The sequence below is a fragment of the Oncorhynchus tshawytscha genome, unplaced genomic scaffold (assembly GCF_018296145.1).
Source record: "Oncorhynchus tshawytscha isolate Ot180627B unplaced genomic scaffold, Otsh_v2.0 Un_scaffold_822_pilon_pilon, whole genome shotgun sequence".
Taxonomy (NCBI): Eukaryota; Metazoa; Chordata; class Actinopteri; order Salmoniformes; family Salmonidae; genus Oncorhynchus; species Oncorhynchus tshawytscha.
Window position 1 is genome coordinate 981,934 of NW_024609824.1, and position 22,348 is coordinate 1,004,281.

A 22,348-nucleotide genomic window follows, 5' to 3' on the forward strand; every position below is an offset into this window, starting at 1 on the left:
TGGAAAGACCTGTGTGTTGTCCTTGTTAATGCAGACAGAGAAGAACTCCAACTTCTTAAAACTTCTTTGGGATCGGTGTCCCTTCCATGGGACGGTTGAGCTAATGTAGGCTAATGCGATTAGCATGAGTAACAAGTAACAAGAACATTTCCCAGGACATAGACATATCTGATATTGGCAGAAAGCTTAAATTCTTGTTAATCTAACTGCTCTGTCCAATTTACAGTAGCTATTACAGTGAAAGAATAACATGCTATTGTTTGAGGAGATTTTGAACATGAAAAGTTATTAATAAACAAATTAGGCACATTTGGGCAGTCTTCATACAAAATTTTGAACAGAAATGAAATGGTTCATTGGATCAGTCTAAAACTTTGCACATACACTGATGCCATCTAGTGGCCAACATCTAAATTGCACCTGGGCTGGAATAATACATTATAGCCTTTCTCTTTCATTTCAAAGATGATGGTACAAAAAAAATACAAAAGAACGGTTGTTTTTTCTTTGCATTATCTTTTACCAGATATATTGTGTTATATTCTCCTACATTCCGTTGACATTTACATAAACTTCAAAGTGTTCCCTTTCAAATGGTACCAAGAATATGCATATCCTTGCTTCAGGCCCTGAGCTACAGGCAGTTAGATTTGGGTATGTCATTTTAGGCAAAAAAAAAACATTTTTTAAAGGGGCGGATCTCAATTAATCATAGCCTCAATTTTGTCCTGCACATTGAATATAGTTGCTGAGAGTCCCTGTAATCCTTGATTCAGATCATTCAGGCGAGAAAAGAAATATCACCCAGATCGGCCAGTCGTATAAGAAACTCGTCATCATGCAACCGGTCAGACAAGTGAAAATTATGGTCAGTAAAGAAAACTTCTCTCAATTAAAAAAAAATGAGAGAAAGTGTCAATAGTTTGTCCCTTGATAACCAGCCCACTTCTGTATGTCGTAAAAGCGTTACATGGTTGCTGCCTACATCATTGCATAGTGCAGAAAATACACAAGAGTTCTGGGGCCTTGCTTTAGCAAAGTTAACCATTTTCACTGTCGTGTCCAAAACGTCTTTCAAGCTGTCAAGCATTCCCTCGGCAGCAAGAACCTCTCCGTGGATGCTGCAGTGGACCCAAGAGCGACCCGGGAGCAACTGTTTGCACTCACGTTACCACTCCACTATGTCTCCCTGTCATGGCTTTTGCGCCATCAGTACAGATACCAACGTGAGCAGCAGCTACATACAGGCGGTTAGTAAACCTTTGGATTATGTGCGTATTGTTATTTTGTATTGCTAGATATTACTGCACTGCTTGAACTAGATACATAAGCATTTTGCTGGAACTGCGATAAAACGGTACGTAGCTGTACTTCAATGAGATTTGATTCCACTTAAAACACCATCTGGCTCAATCATGGGGCCCCATAAGGGCAATTCAATTCAAAGGGCTTTATTGTCAAAGCAAGTGAAATAGATAATAAACAAAAGTGAAATTAATATAAAATGAACAGTAAACATTACACTCACAAAAATTCCAAAGGAAATAGAGACATTTCAAATGTCATATTATGTCTATATACAGTGTTGCAACGAATACAAAGGGGAAATGAATAAAAAATAAATATGGGTTGTATTTACAATGGTGTTTGTTCTTCACTGGTTGCCCTTTTCTTGCTGCTGTGATGGCACACGGGTATTTCACCCAATAGATATGGGAGTTTTAAAATTCTTTGTGGGTCTGTGTAATCTGAGGGAAATATGTGACTGACTTGCCTAGTTAAATAAAGGTAAAGAAATAAAATAAAAAAATATGGTCATACATTTGGCAGTTGGTTCGAAAGTGCAGCTCAGTTTCCACCTCATTTTGTGGGCAGTGAGCACATAGCCTGTCTTCTCTTGAGAGCCATGTCTGTCTACGGTGGTCTTCCTCAATAGCAAGGCTATGCTCACTGAGTCTGCACATAGTCAAAGCTTTCCTTAATTTTGGGTCAGTCACAGTGGTCAGGTTTTCTGCCACTGTGTACTCTCTGTTTAGGGCCAAATAGCATTCTAGTTTGCTCTGTTTTTATGTTAATTCTTTCCAATGTGTCAAGTAATTATATTTTTGTTATCTTATGATTTGGTTGGGTCTAATTGTGTTGCTGTTCTGGGGCTCTGTTTGTGTTTGTCAACAGAGCCCCAGGACCAGCTTGCTTCTCCAGGTTCATCTCTCTGTAGGTGATGGCTTTGTTATGGAAGGTTTGGCTCCATCTAGTAGGCAATACCAGCGTGACCCCACCACCTCGTCCCTACTTACTGCGTGGCGTCATTAGAAAGCGCCGTACAACGGCTATTATAGCGTTATTTTTTTATTTACCTCGAGCTGCGTCCCGCAATGGAAGTAAACAGGGACGAAGCAGAGCGTTGCATTGACATTGCAACTGCTGCATTAACAAATAATCAAGCAGAGAAGGCTGTTAGGTTTCTAGAAAAGGCACAGAAACTTTTTCCGACGGATAAGGCGAGAGGTAAGAGACGGCCGCTTGAGAAGCGACATGAATGCCAGCTAGCATCCAGGCTATATTTTTTCTTGGGAAATTGAGGGCCCTCTATAGTTACGAAAATACATTACCCATCTCACTGCTATAGCTAGCTAATTATCGCAGAGTTTTCATATAAAACATCTAATCTGTCTGGATTTTGCATTGTCACTGTTGTAGTATACAACAGTCCGTTTAATTCTGCTGGTTATATTAGCGAGCTACCTAAACGCTAGTTATGTAGTCAGTACATTCAGTTGCACCCAATCTCATGTTGCTGGTTAAATACAAACGGTGTAGCTGCATAGCTAGCGGTCTTTGACGCTGTTACTTCGAATAACTCACTCCGTGTGCTTCTGACTGTACAAGAGGGAGATGTCATCAGAGATTTGCCCCAATGGGCCTGCTCAGTGGAGACGTTTCTGTTAATGTTCCTCTAAATGTTACACTCTATCTGTATTTCCAGCACTGCTGGACCTGATTGCAAAAAATGGTTTCACCCCTGGTCATGACAACCAGTCAGGAACCAGTGATGGCACTGGGCCAAGGCAGCGAAGACCTGGGGAGGAGGACCAAGGAGAGAAGGCCTCGCAGACAGCCAAATCCTACACCTCAGATCAACTGGATGCTGTCAAGAAGTAGGATGCATGGAGTTTAGTATCATTGCAATTGTTATCATGAAAAATTGCAAGGAAAGTGAAGGAAAAGTTGTTGCATAACTGAACACATTCAACCAAAATGTGTCTCCCCTCATCTAACCCAACCCCTCTGAATCAGAGAGGTGCGAGGGGTTGCCTTAATCGAAATCCATGTCATCCTTGCCCGGAGAACAGTTGTTGGGGGTTAAATGCGAAAGGTCGCTGGCTTGGATTCAAACAGATTTTTCATCCAACGCTCTTACCCGTTAGGCTACCTGCCGCCCAACGTTCCTGCTGAGCTGGGACTATATATATATATGTGTGTGTGTGTGTGTGTTGATAAAAGCATCTGCTAAATGGCATGTTATATTGAAACTGCGTCAAGGCTTCTAAAACATTAACATCAAACATCTGTTTAACTCCCACTTTCCACAATGAATCTTCCTTATCAGAACATGAAAATATCTTGAAACAATTTCGTGTTTTGTCTTTATAGTTGTCTTCTTCTTTGTTTCCAGAATAAAACAGTGTAAAGACTTCTATGAGATTCTTGGAGTGAAGAAAGATGCGTCCGAAGATGATCTCAAGAAGTCATATCGAAAATTAGCGTTGAAATTCCATCCCGACAAAAACCACGCACCGGGTGCCACTGAGGCGTTTAAAGGTACGCCCCCAAACCATACTTATTTTCTTAATTATTTGAATGTGATAACCATTCAAAGGATCCGGTTTGACGGACACAGATTAAACCTAGTGGACTAAAAGGTGTTAAACTGAGAATGCTTTCTAGTCTAATCTGTATCCAGGAAACCGGTCCAATGAATTGTATATCATTTAATGTCATTTGAAGGTACCTAAAAAGGTGTTTGTTTTCCCCCAGCTATTGGAAATGCCTATGCCTGCTTGAGTAATGCTGACAAGAGGAAACAGTATGACCAGTGTGGTGAGGAGAAGAGACATCCGTCAAGACAGGGCCAGACCAACGGCGACTTCCAGGCCGATATTTCACCCGAGGATCTCTTCAATATGTTCTTCGGAGGGGGTTTTCCAGCAAGTGAGTGACACACACACACACACAGTCATTAGAAACCATTACATCTACATATTTTACTGCCACCTCCACTGCTAATGCTTTATCTATTGGTCGTCTGTTTTGCTTCTCTAGGCAACGTTCATGTATACAGAAATGGGCATCAGAGGCCAGCAGGACAACGGGGACAACAGAGAGAGGTATGCCAGTGGGTTTTTATCGTGATTGCACATTTTCCAGTTCAGGTCATTAAGTAGATACATTTAGCCATTTTATAATGGTTTTCTAATGTACTGCTGCTGTACAGCAGGGGGAGTCCTTGTTGTTTTTGCACTGCAAACTGAGATCTACTTGGGTAGAACTGTATTGTTACACTACGTGATCAAAAGTATGTGGACACTTGCTTGTCCAACATCTCATTCCAAAATCATTGGCATTAATATGGAGTTGGTCCCCCCCCCCCTTGCTGCTATAACAGCCTCCACTCTTCTGGGAAGGCTTTCCACTAGATGTTGGAATATTGTTGTGGGGGCATGCTTCCATTCAGCCACAACAGCATTAGTGAGGTCTGACACTGATGTTGGGTGATTAGGTCTGGCTCACAGTCTGCGTTCCAATTCATCCCAATGGTTTTTGATGGAGTTGAGGCCAGGGCTCGGTGCAGGCCAGTCAAGTTCCACTTCCACACCGATCTCGACAAACAATTTCTGTATGGACCTCGCTTTGTGTACAGGGTCATTGTCATACTGAAACAGAAAAGGGCCTTCCCCAAACTGTTGCCACAAAGTTGGAAGCACAGAATCATCTTAAATGTCATTGTATGCTGTAGCGTTAAGATTTCCCTTCACTGGAACTAAGGGGCCTAGCCCGAACCATGAAAAACAGCCCCAAACCATTATTCCTTTTCCACCACACTTTACAGTTGGCACTATGCATTGGGGCAGGTAGCGTTCTCCTGGCATCTCCCAACACCAGATTCGTCTGACGGACTGCCAGAAGGTGAAGTGTGATTCATCACTTCAGAGAACGTGTTTCCACTGCTCCAGAGCCCAATGGCGGTGAGCTTTACACCACTCCAGCCGACACTTGGCATTGCGCATGGTGATCTTAGGCTTGTGTGTGGCTGCTCGGCCATGGAAGTCCATTTCATGAAGCTCCTGACAAACAGTTCTTGTGCTGACGTTGCTTCCGGAGGCAGTTTTGAACATGGCAGTGAGTGTTGCAACCGAGGACAGACTATTTTTATGCTCTATGGGCTACATCGCTCGGCGGTCTTGTTCTGGGAGCTTATGTGGCCTACCACTTCACGGCTGAGCCGTTGTTGCTCCTAGACGTTTCCACTTCAATATAACAACACTTAGTTGCCCGGGGCAGCTCTAGCAGGGCAGACATTTGATGAACTGACTTGTTGGAGAGGTGGCATCTTATGACAGTTGCCATGTTGAAAGTCACTGAGCTCTTCAGTAAGGCCGTTCTACTACAAATGTTTGTCTATGGAGATTGCATGGCGGCGTGCTCAGTTTTGTATACCTGTCAGCAACGGGTGTGGCTGAAATAGCTGAATTCACTCATTTGAAAGTGTGTCCATATACTTTTGTACATATAGTGTGTGTGAAATTAGCCTGTGCAAAGTGGATTGCTAGGTTTAAGGTCAGTAGTTGGTTTTGCAGTGTTACCAGTTAACTCTAACTAACCTGTACAGTTAAACATGTCAGTTTGTCATTGTTGTTGTTGTCTAACTAACCTGTATAGTTTACCATGTCAGGTTGTTGTGTTGTTGTCTAACTAACCTGTATAGTTTACCATGTCAGGTTGTTGTCTAACTAACCTGTATAGTTTACCATGTCAGGTTGTTGTTGTTGTCTAACTAACCTGTATAGTTTACCATGTCAGGTTGTTGTCTAACTAACCTGTATAGTTTACCATGTCAGGTTGTTGTTGTTGTCTAACTAACCTGTATAGTTTACCATGTCAGGTTGTTGTCTAACTAACCTGTATAGTTTACCATGTTGGTTGTTGTTTACCATGTCACTGTCTAACCTGTATAGTTTACCATGTCAGGTTGTTGTCTAACTAACCTGTATAGTTTACCATGTCAGGTTGTTGTTGTTGTCTAACTAACCTGTATAGTTTACCATGTCAGGTTGTTGTCTAACTAACCTGTATAGTTTACCATGTCACCTGTATAGTTTACCATGTCAGGTTGTTGTCTAACTAACCTGTATAGTTTACCATGTCAGGTTGTTGTTGTTGTCTAACTAACCTGTATAGTTTACCATGTCAGGTTGTTGTTGTTGTCTAACTAACCTGTATAGTTTACCATGTCAGGTTGTTGTTGTTGTCTAACTAACCTGTATAGTTTACCATGTCAGGTTGTTGTTGTTGTCTAACTAACCTGTATAGTTTACCATGTCAGGTTGTTGTTGTTGTCTAACTAACCTGTATAGTTTACCATGTCAGGTTGTTGTCTAACTAACCTGTATAGTTTACCATGTCAGGTTGTTGTTGTCTAACTAACCTGTATAGTTTACCATGTCAGGTTGTTGTCTAACTAACCTGTATAGTTTACCATGTCAGGTTGTTGTTGTTGTCTAACTAACCTGTATAGTTTACCATGTCAGGTTGTTGTTGTTGTCTAACTAACCTGTATAGTTTACCATGTCAGGTTGTTGTTGTTGTCTAACTAACCTGTATAGTTTACCATGTCAGGTTGTTGTCTAACTAACCTGTATAGTTTACCATGTCAGGTTGTTGTCTAACTAACCTGTATAGTTTACCATGTCAGGTTGTTGTTGTTGTCTAACTAACCTGTATAGTTTACCATGTCAGGTTGTTGTCTAACTAACCTGTATAGTTTACCATGTCAGGTTGTTGTTGTTGTCTAACTAACCTGTATAGTTTACCATGTCAGGTTGTTGTTGTTGTCTAACTAACCTGTATAGTTTACCATGTCAGGTTGTTGTCTAACTAACCTGTATAGTTTACCATGTCAGGTTGTTGTCTAACTAACCTGTATAGTTTACCATGTCAGGTTGTTGTTGTTGTCTAACTAACCTGTATAGTTTACCATGTCAGTTAACTAACCATAGTTTCAGGTTGTTGTTGTTGTTTCTAACTAACCTGTATAGTTTACCATGTCAGGTTGTTGTTGTTGTCTAACTAACCTGTATAGTTTACCATGTCAGGTTGTTGTTGTTGTCTAACTAACCTGTATAGTTTACCATGTCAGGTTGTTGTTGTCTAACTAACCTGTATAGTTTACCATGTCAGGTTGTTGTTGTTGTCTAACTAACCTGTATAGTTTACCATGTCAGGTTGTTGTTGTTGTCTAACTAACCTGTATAGTTTACCATGTCAGGTTGTTGTTGTTGTCTAACTAACCTGTGTGTTGTGATTTTCAGGGAGGCTTTGCGCTCTTTGTCCAGCTGCTGCCCATCGTCATCCTAGTGGTTGTGTCAGCTCTCAGTCAGATGATGGTCTCCGCCGCCCCCTACAGCCTCAGCTTCAGGCCGTGAGTCTAACCCCTGACCCCCCCCACACCTGGATAATCACCTCATGGAGTAGCCTGGTCTTTATTTATTTCACCTTTTATATAACCAGGTAGGTCAGTTGATAACAAGTTCTCATTTACAACTGCGACCTGCCCAAGATAAAGCAAAGCAGTGCGACAAAAACAACAGAGTTACACATGAGATAAACAAACGTACAGTCAATAATACAATAGAAAAATCTATATACAGTGTGTGCAAATGTAGAAGATTAGAGAGGTAAGGCAATAAGTAGGCCATAGAGGCAAAATAATTACAATTTAGCATCAACACTGGAGTGATCGATTTGCAGATGACGTTCAAGTAGAGATACTGGGGTGCAAAAGAGCAAGAAGATGGGGTGCTGGAAAGATGGGGAGCAAGAAAGGGGGTGCTGTTGGGGCTGTGTTTCTGGACCTAAGGAAGGCTTTTGATACTGTTAACCATGAGATTCTCATCACAAAATTGTCAAGTTCAACTTTTCCCCTGATGCCTTGAGATGGATGAAATCATACCTTGAGGCAGAACTCAGTGTGTCAGAGTGAGCAATGAGCTGTCGCCCACTCGTAGCTATGATGTGGGCGTGCCCCACGGGTCAATACTGGGGCCCCTCCTGTTCAGCCTGTACATTAATGATCTGCCTTCTGTCTGTACTGGGTCTGAAGTTCAAATGTATGCAGATGATACAGTGATATATGTGCATGCAAAGAGCAAACAACAAGCTGCACAAGAACTCACTACTGTAATGGTCCAGGTTACAAAGTGGCTCAGTGACTCACTACTGTAATGGTCCAGGTTACAAAGTGGCTCAGTGACTCACTACTGTAATGGTGCATCTCAATGTGAAAAAAACTGTTTGCATGTTCTTCACAAAGAGGGCAACAGATGTGAGCCAGATGTCTCTGAGCAAGAAGATGTGTCAGGGGAGAAGCTCAGGTGGTATCTGATGGAGCCAGATGTCTATGTGTCAGGGGAGAAGCCAGGTGGTATCTGATGAGCCAGATGCTACTGAGCCAGATGTCTATGATGTCATGTGTCAGGGGAGAAGCTCCAGGTGGTATCTGATGCTACTGAGCCAGATGTCTATGTGTCAGGGGAGAAGCTCCAGGTGGTATCTGATGCTACTGAGCCAGATGTCTATGTGTCAGGGGAGAAGCTCCAGGTGGTATCTGATGCTACTGAGCCAGATGTCTATGTGTCAGGGGAGAAGCTCCAGGTGGTATCTGATGCTACTGAGCCAGATGTCTATGTGTCAGGTGGTATCTGATGCTACTGAGCCAGATGTCTATGTGTCAGGGGAGAAGCTCCAGGTGGTATCTGATGCTACTGAGCCAGATGTCTATGTGTCAGGGGAGAAGCTCCAGGTGGTATCTGATGCTACTGAGCCAGATGTCTATGTGTCAGGGGAGAAGCTCCAGGTGGTATCTGATTTTAAGTACCTTGGCATCATACTTGATTCCAACCTCTCTTTTAAAAAGCATGTGAAAAAGGTCATTCAAATAACCAAATTCAACCTAGCTAATTTCCGATTTATACGAAATTGTTTGACTACAGAGGTAGCAAAACTGTACTTCAAATCTATGATACTCCCCCACTTAACATACTGCTTGACTAGTTGGGCCCAAGCTTGCTGTACAACATTAAAACCTATTCAGTCTGTCTACAAACAGGCTCTCAAAGTGCTTGATAGGAAGCCCAATAGCCATCATCATTGTCACATCCTTAGAAAGCATGAGCTCTTGAGTTGGGAAAATCTTGTGCAATACACCGACGCATGTCTTGTATTCAAGATCCTTAATGGCCTGGCTCCTCCCCCTCCACTCAATATTTTTGTTAAACAGAAAACCCAGACATATGGCAGCAGATCCACAAGGTCTGCCATGAGAGGTGACTGTATAGTTCCCCTAAGGAAAAGCACCTTTAGTAAATCTGCATTCTCTGTGAGAGCTTCCCATGTCTGGAATACACTGCCATCAGACACACATAACTGCACCACATATCACACTTTCACAAAATGCTTGAAGACATGGCTAAAGGTCAATCAGATTTGTGAACATGGTCCCTAGCTGTGTGTTGCCGCTTTCCATGTTGTCTGTTGTCTGTAGCTTGTGAGGTGTGGAAACACTTTGTTGCTTTTATGAATTTTGTCTTGCTGCTTTTTGTTCTATGCTGCTCTGTCTGTGTGCTATGTCTTGCTTGTCCTATGTTGCTCTGTCTGTATGCTATGTCTTGCTTGTTCTATGTTGCTATTGTCTATATTGTAATTGTTTTTAATAACCTGCCCAGGGACTGCGGTTGAAAATTAGCCGGCTGGCTAAAACCGGCACTTTTACTGAAACGTTGATTAATGTGCACTGTCCCTGTAAAAATAAAAATAAACTCAACTCAAGATAAATAACAATATGGGGGTGAGGTAGTTGCGGGTGCTATTTACAGATTGGCTATGTACAGGTGCAGTGATCGGTAAGCTGCTCTGACAGCTGATGCTTAAAGTTAGTGAGGGAGGTAAGAGTCTCCAGCTACAGTAATTTTTGCAATTCATTCCAGTCATTGGCAGCAGAGAACTGGAAGGAAAGGCGGCCAAAGGAAGTGTTGGCTTTGGAGATGACCAGTGAGATATACAGTGGGGCAAAAAAGTATTTAGTCGGCCACCAATTGTGCAAGTTCTCCCACTTAAAATATGAGAGGCCTGTACTTTTCATCATAGGTTACCTGCTGGTCAGGATGATATCTAAGAGGGTGCCCATGATTACGGATTTAGGGTTGTACCTGGTAGGTTCCTTGATAATTTGTGTGAGATTGAGGGCATCTAGTTTAGATTATAGGATGGCCGGGGTGTTAAGCATATCCCAGTTTAGGTCACCTAACAGTACGAACTCAGAAGATAGACGGGGGCAATCAATTCACATATGGTGTCCAGGGCACAGCTGGGGGCTGAAGGGGGTCTATAACAAGCGGCAACGGTGAGAGACTTGTTTCTGGAAAGGTGGATTTTTAGAAGCTCGATTCGTTTGGGCACAGACCTGGATAGTAAGACAGAACTCTGCAGGCTACCTCTGCAGTAGATTGCAACACCGCCCCCTTTGGCAGTTCTATCTTGTCGGAAAGTGTTATAGTTAGGGATGGAAATTTCAGGGGTTTTGGTGGTCTTCCTAAGCCAGGATTGAGACATGGCTAGGACATCCAGGTTGGCAGAGTGTGCTAAAGCAGTGAATAAAACAAACTTGGGGAGGAGGCTTCTGATGTTAACATGCATGAAACCAAGGCTTTTGCGGTTACAGAAGTCAACAAATGAGAGCGCCTGGGGAATGGGAGTGGTGCTGGGGGCTGCAGGTCCTGGGTTAACCTCTACATCACCAGAGGAACAGAGTAGGATAAGGGTACGGCTAAAAGCTATAAGAACTGGCCGTCTAGCACGTTCGGAACAGAGAGTAAAAGGAGCAGGATTCTGGGCGTGGAAGAATAGATTCAAGGCATAATGTACAGACAAGAGTATGGCAGGATATGAGTACAGTGGAGGTAAACCTAGGCATTGAGTGACGATGAGAGAGGTTTTTGGGAATGTTCCAACCAGGATTAATGGCAATCTGGAATTTTGGAAAATTTACCGGAGTTTTGCAACCCTAGCTGTTGCGGTCTTAAACTCCTATAGTCATACATCTGACTATGCTGTATTATTAAGCAACTTCCCCCAGAATAATGCAATCATTTGATGAGTCTTCTTTCCTTGTATTACACAATGCTGAACTGTCTTTGATGGGACGGATTATCCTCCAGTTGCTATGACAATGGATTTCACAATTTGGAAATTGATTGGAAAGGTTGGTTTTCAGCCGGGGTTTTTTTGTGTTTGCTAGCTGTATTAGTTTGACTTGGGTGGTGAGATGGCACCCTATTCCCTATATAGGACACTAAATAGGGACTAGGGTGCCATTTGGGACACCGCCTGGTAGTCTTTAGGGAGGTCATAGATTGACTTTAGGGGAAAGTAGTCGTCAGCAGGGGCTCTTTGGCCCGCGGTTAAGGCCCGGCGATGGCTGGCCCGTGGTTAAGGCCCGGGATGGCTGGCCCGTGGTTAAGGCCCGGCGATGGCTGGCCCGTGGCCCGGGAGGCCCGTGGGTGGATGGCTGGCCCGTGGTTAAGGCCCGGGGATGGCTGGCCCGTGGCCCGTGGTTAAGGCGCGGGGATGGCCCGGTGATGGCTGGCCCGTGGTTAAGGCCCGGTGATGGCGGGCCCGTGGTTAAGGCCCGGTGATGGCTGGTAGGCTTGGGCAGTATACCAGGGTATTTGGAAAAAGCCACGGTATGTTTTTTCAATACCGTCAAAACTATTTATTTGTAATTTCTCAATAAATGTGAATATGTGTATCTACTTTTTAAATTAATACCCGCAGTCAACTTGTGCAATGAGGGAAAGTGTGATACCTAGTCAGTTGTACAACTGAATGTATTCAACTGAAATGTGTCATCCTTATTTAACCCAACCCCTCTGAATCAGAGAGGTGCGGGAAGCTACCTTAATCAACATCCATGTCATCGGCGCCCTGGGAACAGTGGGTTAACTGTCTTGCTCAGGGGCAGAACGACAGATTTTGACCATGTCAACTCCGGGATTCGATCCAGCAACCTTTCGGTTACTGGCCCTACGCACCTAACCACCAGGCTATCACCACCAATACCCTACTCCTCTGTCTGTCTGTTATCACCACTGTTACTGTCGTGTGGAAGACTGTAGTGATCGTGTCAGAGAGTAGTCCACATAAAAATTCACTCACTGCTCTCTCTCTGTCTTTCTGTCTCTGTCTCTCTGTCTCTCTCTCTCTGTCTCTCTGTCTCTCTCGCTGTCTCTGTCTGTATCTCCATCAAATTCAGGTCTATTGGACACACCCACAAGAGGTACACGGAGACCTTGAGGGTGCCGTACTATGTGGGAGACCACTTCTCCAGGGAGTACAACGGACTGAATCTGAAGACTGTGGAGAGGAGTGTGGAGGATGACTACATCTCCAACCTCAGAAACAACTGCTGGAAGGAGAAACAACAGAGTACGTTCCCTTTGTAGTGTGAGAATAACATGGTCATTTAGCAGACACTTCCAGAACAGTCAGCGTGGACAGTGACACCTATTCAGTATGTTGATCCGTGTGGGAATCGAACCCACAACCCCATACTCTTAGAACTACAGCTGCTGGAAGCAGAAGTAGGTTGATTTTTCTAACAAGCTTCTTCTCCGTTGACCTTTTTCTCTGTCTTTGGATGATGAAGTTGTACTATTGATTAATCAATATTCTCCAAATCAAATGTTATTGGTCACGTACACGTGTCTAGCAGATGTTATTGCGGATTTAGTGAAATGCTTGTGTTTCTAGCTCCAACAGTGCAGTAATATCTAACAATACACGCACATCTAAAGTAAAGGAATGGAATTAAGAATATATAAATATATGGACGGGCAATGTCAGAGCGATGTAGAATAGGATAGAATACAGTATGTACAAATGAGACGAGTCATGCAAAATATGTCAACATAAAGTGACTAGTGTTCCATTATTAAAGGGGCCAGTGATTTCAAGTCTGTGTACAGTAGGGCAGCAGCCTCTCTGTGTTAGTGACGGCTGTTTAACAGTCTGATGACCTTGAGATAGAAGCTGTTTAACAGTCTGATGGCCTTGAGATAGAAGCTGTTATTCAGTCTCTCAGTCCCTGCTTTGATGCACCTGTACTGACCTCTCCTTCTGGATGGTAGCGGGGTGAACAGGCAGTGGCTCGGGTGGTGATGATGCACCTGTACTGACCTCGCCTTCTGGATGATAGCGGGGTGAACAGGAAGTGGCTCGGGTGGTTATTGTCCTGGATGATCTTTATGGCCTTCCTGTGACATCGGGTGTTGTTGGTGTCCTGGAGGGCATTTAGTTTGCCCCCCCCGTGGTGCGTTGTGCAGACCTCACCACCCTCTGGAGAGCCCTGCGGTCAATTCCACGTGGCTGGCTACTTTTAAAATGAATGTGTACTGGAGGAGTGTTTTTAATGATTTAGTTTGGAGGCTTCAGGTTTTCTGATCCGACCTTAACCGGTTGTGTCCTGTTTGCTATAACGTAAGATGGATAACACAGTACCAGAAAGCGATATCAGAAAGCGATAGAAATAGCACTTCTTCACATGCAGAGGAGGCTGGTGATGGGAGGACGGTTCATAATAATGGCTGAAATACAGTGAATGGAATGTAGGGACCTAAAAATATATATATATTTGTTTTGCCTGATTCAGTTTTTTCAGATTTCAATTTCCTACAGTTTCATGTTTTTGCTCTCAATCACTTTTTAAAAATATTTTATTCAGTTATTTTCTAAGTCCACAACAATGCTTAAACCACATCAGGAGAACACTTAAGGTCTGGGATAATGTTGATATATGTTTGGGTCTAGTTACCATTTTAATTCCAGTGTACTGAGGCTGTTTCTTTTAGAGGTGTTTTTGTAAAACTAAATAGCCACAATAATCATCCTCATATGGTTCTGCCAGGTCAGCATAGCCTACTTCCTAGATGACAAAATAGCCACAATAATCATCCTCATATGGTTCTGCCAGGTCAGCATAGCCTACTTCCTAGATGACAAAACAGCCACAATAATCATCCTCATATGGTTCTGCCAGGTCAGCATAGCCTACTTCCTAGATGACAAAACAGCCACAATAATCATCCTCATATGGTTCTGCCAGGTCAGCATAGCCTACTTCCTAGATGACAAAACAGCCACAATAATCATCCTCATATGGTTCTGCCAGGTCAGCATAGCCTACTTCCTAGATGACAAAACAGCCACAATAATCATCCTCATATGGTTCTGCCAGGTCAGCATAGCCTACTTCCTAGATGACAAAACAGCCACAATAATCATCCTCATATGGTTCTGCCAGGTCAGCATAGCCTACTTCTAGATGACAAAACAGCCACAATAATCATCCTCATATGGTTCTGCCAGGTCAGCATAGCATATGGTTCTGCCAGGTCAGCTACTTCCTAGATGACAAAACAGCCACAATAATCATCCTCATATGGTTCTGCCAGGTCAGCATAGCCTACTTCCTAGATGACAAAACAGCCACAATAATCATCCTCATATGGTTCTGCCAGGTCAGCATAGCCTACTTCCTAGATGACAAAACAGCCACAATAATCATCCTCATATGGTTCTGCCAGGTCAGCATAGCCTACTTCCTAGATGACAAAACAGCCACAATAATCATCCTCATATGGTTCTGCCAGGTCAGCATAGCCTACTTCCTAGATGACAAAACAGCCACAATAATCATCCTCATATGGTTCTGCCAGGTCAGCATAGCCTACTTCTAGACGACAAAACAGCCACAATAATCATCCTCATATGGTTCTGCCAGGTCAGCATAGCCTACTTCCTAGATGACAAAACAGCCACAATAATCATCCTCATATGGTTCTGCCAGGTCAGCATAGCCTACTTCCTAGATGACAAAACAGCCACAATAATCATCCTCATATGGTTCTGCCAGGTCAGCATAGCCTACTTCCTAGATGACAAAACAGCCACAATAATCATCCTCATATGGTTCTGCCAGGTCAGCATAGCCTACTTCCTAGACGACAAAACAGCCACAATAATCATCCTCATATGGTTCTGCCAGGTCAGCATAGCCTACTTCCTAGACGACAAAACAGCCACAATAATCATCCTCATATGGTTCTGCCAGGTCAGCATAGCCTACTTCTAGATGACAAAACAGCCACAATAATCATCCTCATATGGTTCTGCCAGGTCAGCATAGCCTACTTCCTAGATGACAAAACAGCCACAATAATCATCCTCATATGGTTCTGCCAGGTCAGCATAGCCTACTTCCTAGATGACAAAACAGACACAATAATCATCCTCATATGGTTCTGCCAGGTCAGCATAGCCTACTTCCTAGATGACAAAACAGACACAATGATCATCCTCATATGGTTCTGCCAGGTCAGCATAGCCTACTTCCTAGATGACAAAACAGACACAATAATCATCCTCATATGGTTCTGCCAGGTCAGCATAGCCTACTTCCTAGATGACAAAACAGACACAATGATCATCCTCATATGGTTCTGCCAGGTCAGCATAGCCTACTTCCTAGATGACAAAACAGACACAATAATCATCCTCATATGGTTCTGCCAGGTCAGCATAGCCTACTTTCTAGATGACAAAACAGACACAATGATCATCCTCATATGGTTCTGCCAGGTCAGCATAGCCTACTTCCTAGATGACAAAACAGCCACAATAATCATCCTCATATGGTTCTGCCAGGTCAGCATAGCCTACTTCCTAGATGACAAAACAGCCACAATAATCATCCTCATATGGTTCTGCCAGGTCAGCAAGCCTCTTCTAGATGACAAAACAGCCACACTAATCATCCTCATATGGTTCTGCCAGGTCAGCATAGCCTACTTCCTAGATGACAAAACAGCCACAATAATCATCCTCATATGGTTCTGCCAGGTCAGCCTACTTCATAGATGACAAAACAGCCACAATAATCATCCTCATATGGTTCTGCCAGGTCAGCAAGCCTACTAGAGCAGCCACAATAATCATCCTCATATGGTTCTGCCAGGTCAGCATAGCCTACTTCCTAGATGACAAAACAGCCACAATAATCATCCTCATATGGTTCTGCCAGGTCAGCATAGCCTACTTCCTAGATGACAAAACAGCCACAATAATCATCCTCATATGGTTCTGCCAGGTCAGCATAGCCTACTTCCTAGATGACAAAACAGCCACAATAATCATCCTCATATGGTTCTGCCAGGTCAGCATAGCCTACTTCCTAGATGACAAAACAGCCACAATAATCATCCTCATATGGTTCTGCCAGGTCAGCATAGCCTACTTCCTAGATGACAAAACAGCCACAATAATCATCCTCATATGGTTCTGCCAGGTCAGCATAGCCTACTTCTAGATGACAAAACAGCCACAATAATCATCCTCATATGGTTCTGCCAGGTCAGCATAGCCTACTTCCTAGATGACAAAACAGCCACAATAATCATCCTCATATGGTTCTGCCAGGTCAGCATAGCCTACTTCTACATGACAAAACAGCCACAATAATCATCCTCATATGGTTCTGCCAGGTCAGCATAGCCTACTTCCTAGATGACAAAACAGACACAATAATCATCCTCATATGGTTCTGCCAGGTCAGCATAGCCTACTTCCTAGATGACAAAACAGACACAATAATCATCCTCATATGGTTCTGCCAGGTCAGCATAGCCTACTTCCTAGATGACAAAACAGACACAATAATCATCCTCATATGGTTCTGCCAGGTCAGCATAGCCTACTTCCTAGATGACAAAACAGCCACAATAATCATCCTCATATGGTTCTGCCAGGTCAGCATAGCCTACTTCCTAGATGACAAAACAGCCACAATAATCATCCTCATATGGTTCTGCCAGGTCAGCATAGCCTACTTCCTAGACGACAAAATAGCCACAATAATCATCCTCATATGGTTCTGCCAGGTCAGCATAGCCTACTTCCTAGATGACAAAACAGCCACACTAATCATCCTCATATGGTTCTGCCAGGTCAGCATAGCCTACTTCCTAGATGACAAAACAGACACACTAATCATCCTCATATGGTTCTGCCAGGTCAGCATAGCCTACTTCGTAGATGACAAAACAGCCACAATAATCATCCTCATATGGTTCTGCCAGGTCAGCATAGCCTACTTCGTAGATGACAAAACAGCCACAATAATCATCCTCATATGGTTCTGCCAGGTCAGCATAGCCTACTTCCTAGATGACAAAACAGCCACAATAATCATCCTCATATGGTTCTGCCAGGTCAGCATAGCCTACTTCCTAGATGACAAAACAGCCACAATAATCATCCTCATATGGTTCTGCCAGGTCAGCATAGCCTACTTCCTAGATGACAAAACAGCCACAATAATCATCCTCATATGGTTCTGCCAGGTCAGCATAGCCTACTTCCTAGATGACATTTAATGTGAGAAGGATTTTGGATAAGGAAAGGCTTTCCCATGTCCAGAAAGACCATTCATTAGCATCATCGCTAACGGCGACACACCACACATACAGACGGGGAATTCTCATTGGCTCTTCAGAAAGTTGCAGGAAATACCAATCACTGATTCATTCTGTTTATGTCTTATGATAAACTTAATTTTTAATTAATTTACTTGATTCCCTACTAAGTTCAGTACATTGTTGGATTCCGTTTTAATGTCTGGATTCCGTGATTCCGTCCTCATTCTCAACATTGCGGATTTTCTCGGACCCTAGGAATGGTACAATTCCATTTATTCTGTTCAAGACATTACTATGAGCCTGTCCTCCTATTTTAAAGTGCCAGCCACCGCTGTTTCCATGGCAGGAGGAAAGACACACAGCAGTTTTACATTACAACACATCATTCAGATGATTGGTTGTCTGGGCAAAGGAATTAGGATCCTCTTTTCAGCCTCTCTATTGTACTTCCTGTTATCTTATTTAACTTGTATTGTACTTCCTGTTATCTTATTGAACTTGTATTGTACTGGATGCCCAAGTAGGCGTTTGTCTTAGACTACATCACAGTTCTGCTCCCTTCTCCCAAGGTGTCCACTTGCTCACTTTCTTGCATGGATTTAACGATAGTGGAAACTCAATGCTTACAACAATCATATGCTTTTAAATCCACGACATGGAGCGCAGACTTCTGGGAAATATTGGGGACTGAGCCGTTGTACTTTGTTGTTGTGTTCCAGAGGAGGGCCTGCTGTATCGAGCTCGCTATTTTGGAGACAATGAGTTGTACCAGAGGGCTCAGAAGATGGGCACACCGAGCTGCTCCAGGCTGTCTGACATCTCCGTTTCCTTGGGTGGTTAAATATAAAGGAAGGCTGTTGATCGCCACACTGATAGGTAAGAGCTCACCACTAAAACAACCCAAATGGCACCCTATTCCCTTTATAGTGCACTACTTTTGACCAGGGCCCATAGGACACTATAGGGAATAGGATGCCATTGTGGACTCAGTCAGGCACAGTCTGTCTATATAAGGCTCCATTGTTGTAGTGTCCCCATTGGGATAGTTATGAAGTCCTACTGAACTATGTACAGTAGCAAGTAAAAGCAGGTGAACCCTTTGGAAATACCTGGATTTCTGCATAAATTAGTGATCAAATGTGATCTGATCTTCATCTAGGTCACAACAACAGACAAACACAGTCTGCTTAAACTAATAACACACAATTATAGGTTTTCATGTCTTTATTGAACAGACTGTGTAAACATTCACAGTGCAGGGTGGGAAAAGTATGTGAACCCTTGGATTTAATAACTGGTTGACCCTCCCTTGGCAGCAATAACCTCAACTAAACATTTTCTGTAGTTGTGGATCAGACCTGCACAACGGTCAGGAGGAATTTTGGACCATTCCTCTTTACAAAATTGTTCAGCAATAATAATGTCTGGTGTGAACTGCTCTCTCGAGGTCATGCTACAGCATCTCAAATGGGTTAAGGTCAGGACTCTGACAGGGCCACTCGAAAAGGCGTATTTTCTTCTTTTGAAGCCATTCTGTTGTTGATTTACTTCTGTGTTTTGGGTCGTTGTCCTGTTGCATCACCCAACTTCTGTTGAGCTTCAATTGGCGGACAGATAGCCTTATATTCTCCTGCAAAATGTCTTGATAAACTTGGGAATTCATTTTTCCGTTGATGATAGCAAGCTGTCCAGGCCCTGAGGCAGCAAAGCAACTCCTAACCATGATGCTCCCTCCACCATACTTTACAGTTGGGATGAGGTTTTGATGTTGGTGTGCTGTGCCTTTTTTTTCTCCACACATAGTGCTGTGTGTTCCTTCCAAACAACTCAACTGTGGTTTCATCTGTCCACAGAATATATTTCCAGTACCGCTGTGGAACATCCAGGTGCAATTATGCAAACTTCAGATGTGCAGCAATGTTTTTATTGGACAGCAGTGGCTTCTTCCGTGGTGTCCTCCCATGAACACCATTCTTGTTTAGTGTTTTATGTATCGTAGACTCATCAACAGAGATGTTAGCATGTTCCAGAGATTTCTGTAAGTCTTTAGCTGACACTCTAGGATTCTTCTTAACCTCATTGAGCATTCTGTGCTGTGCTCTTGCAGTCATCTTTGCAGGACAGCCAGTCCTAGGGAGAGTAGCAACAGTGCTGAACTTTCTCCATTTATAGACATTTTGTTTTACTGTGGACTGATGAACATCAAGGCTTTTAGAGATACTTGTGTAACCCTCTCCAGCTATATGCAAGTCAACAATTCTTAATCTTGGGTCTTCTGAGATCTCTTTTGTTCGAGACATGGGTCACATCAGGCAATGCTTCTTGTGAATAGCAAACTCAGACTGGGTGAGTGTTTTTTTTATAGGGCAGGGCAGCTCTAACCAACATCTCCAATCTCATCTCATTGATTGGACTCCAGGTTAGCTGACTCCTGACTCCAATTAGCTTTTGGAGAAGTCATTAGCCTAGGGGGGGGTTCAAATACTTTTTCCAACCTACACTGTGATTATTTAAATAATGTATTCAATATAGACAACAAAAAAAATACTATTTGTGTTATTAGTTTAAGCAGACTGTTTGTCTATTGTTGTGACTTAGATGAAGATCAGATCAAATTTGATGACCAATTTTTGAGAAATTACAGGTAATTCCAAAGGGTTCACACACTTCTTGTTGCCACGGTATGAAGGCCTACCTGACTATGTAAGTTATGAGTCCCATGAACAGAGTGCACATGTTGAAACTGAATTGTTTTTTGCTCTCTCTTTTAGGTAGTTATATCGAAACCGCAAAAAAAATCAATTTTATTGCCTGTAAATACGTACGCTTTTCAACATTCGGGACTGTGACTTCACTGCACACCAAAACTCGGACAGACTCTCTCTCCTTGAGTTGGAGATCTCGTATGGCGAAGAAGAGAATGACCTAAAGTCTTGTTGAGGAAGAATGAATGCCCTCTTTGTTGATGATCATGGTGATGTGTCACGAAGTGACTGTGCTCTGTTACAAGCTGACTGTTTTACAAATGCACTGTTAGGGACTCCTGCTTTTACCCTCTTACGTCCTAAATGGCACACTATTTCCTATATAGTGCACTACTTCTTTTTTTTTATTTTTTTTTATCCGGACCCATAGGGCTCTGGTCACAAGTAGTGCAGCATATAGAGAATAGGGTGCTATTTAGGATGCACCCTCGAGTCAGATGATGTAAGGGCGGTGTTATAATCAGGAAATACTCCGATCAGAAGTGGTTCGTTATAGATGTCCTCCTTTAGCAAGTGATACTTCCGAGATATTCATCTTTTATTTTGATCTGGTGAAAACATAGAAGAATGGTTAAGACCAATTGAAGCTGATGACAGTTGGTTTCCTGATTTTATACTCTATACGTAAATTATGATTTTTACTATGCAGGGATTATATTTATATATTCTCCTATCAGAGTCAGTAAGGTAAACATACACCTCTCAAGACATGTACTGAGCAATTTTAATTTTGCAGACCTATGTATTTACAATGAGTGAACCCAGTGACTGAGAAAGTAATTTATTTATTGTTGGAATTCTAAAATATCAAAATGTTTTTAATCAAGATTTTCTTCATTAGAACACAACGGCTATCTAATAAAGTAGGTCTTGCTCACGATGACACGTTCATATTATGTTTTTACTCAAACAGGGAAAATAAATATTCTACGTGCCCCATCTGTCATTCTTCCTCTCTCTGTGTGTGTGTGTGTGTGTGTGTGTGTGTGTGGGAGCTGGGAGTTGGAAAAGTGCCCAGACCAGTGAGTGCATTACTCATCGAAAAATTGGCTTGTACAACAGTGACTAGTTGTAGCAAAGACGTGAAGATGTGCACGTTTCCCAGGGACGGCTTCATTCCACAACGCTTCAGTATCTACAATATGTATTTAAAACCACAAGCAAATCAGTGGTGAGGAACTAGAATAACAATGATCTACCCTGGGGCTGGTTGGCACTAGTTTTTATATACTTCTCAGTACTTGACTGCCCCTTTTAGAACATGTCTTCCAAGGAAATGTTTGTCATATACACAGGCCATTTCTTGGGATACTGCAATATATTTCTCAGTTTATGGTCAACACCTGTAGTTGACTTGCTGTATCGCTAGAGGGCGCTGACGTAAGAAAAAACACGTCTGAGAAAAACAAGTGGTGGAGCTCAGACAAAGGCCCTGCAATGAATAGAGAAAAACAAATGTGCGCCTGTGTTGCAAAGAATCCTAGTATCTAATGCTGTGTTGCTTCATGATCCTTCAGAACTATTCATGTTCCAATTCAGCTAATAATCCTTTCCTACTGGCTGCTTTTACACAATACACAGGCAGATAAATGTGGATCATTAGTCCCAATTATTGGCATAGATCTGATCTTACTGATCAAAAGTCAAGCCCAATCAGGGGGGAACAGAATTTTGTTGCCAGTGTAAAATGCAGCCACAGTGTGCAACCTACATATGGTGTTCTTGATTCAATGAGGTAAAGTGGAGTGTCATTCAGTGAGAGGTATAACACTACACCCT

At 42.8% G+C, this 22,348-nt stretch overlaps 1 protein-coding gene across 1 annotated transcript; it reads left to right on the forward strand.

Annotated features, from left to right (window-relative positions):
* Positions 1–2,298: 2,298 nt before the first annotated feature.
* On the forward strand, positions 2,299–21,510 carry dnajb12b (DnaJ heat shock protein family (Hsp40) member B12b). Its single transcript, XM_042319060.1, has 9 exons — positions 2,299–2,508; positions 2,987–3,158; positions 3,677–3,822; positions 4,039–4,212; positions 4,324–4,388; positions 7,590–7,699; positions 12,587–12,759; positions 18,524–18,680; positions 20,576–21,510. Exons 1-8 carry the CDS (start codon positions 2,376–2,378, stop codon positions 18,643–18,645), a joined length of 1,095 nt encoding a protein of 364 aa, XP_042174994.1. The 5' UTR covers positions 2,299–2,375; the 3' UTR covers positions 18,646–18,680; positions 20,576–21,510.
* Positions 21,511–22,348: the final 838 nt, after the last annotated feature.

Bases quoted from the DNA above. Each gene is read 5' to 3' on its own strand.
- dnajb12b (XM_042319060.1), top strand. From the start codon at position 2,376: ATGGAAGTAAACAGGGACGAAGCAGAGCGTTGCATTGACATTGCAACT. The intron at 2,509-2,986 runs GTAAGAGACGGC...CTGTATTTCCAG, and splicing joins TCCGACGGATAAGGCGAGAG to CACTGCTGGACCTGATTGCA. The intron at 4,213-4,323 runs GTGAGTGACACA...TTGCTTCTCTAG, and splicing joins CGGAGGGGGTTTTCCAGCAA to GCAACGTTCATGTATACAGA.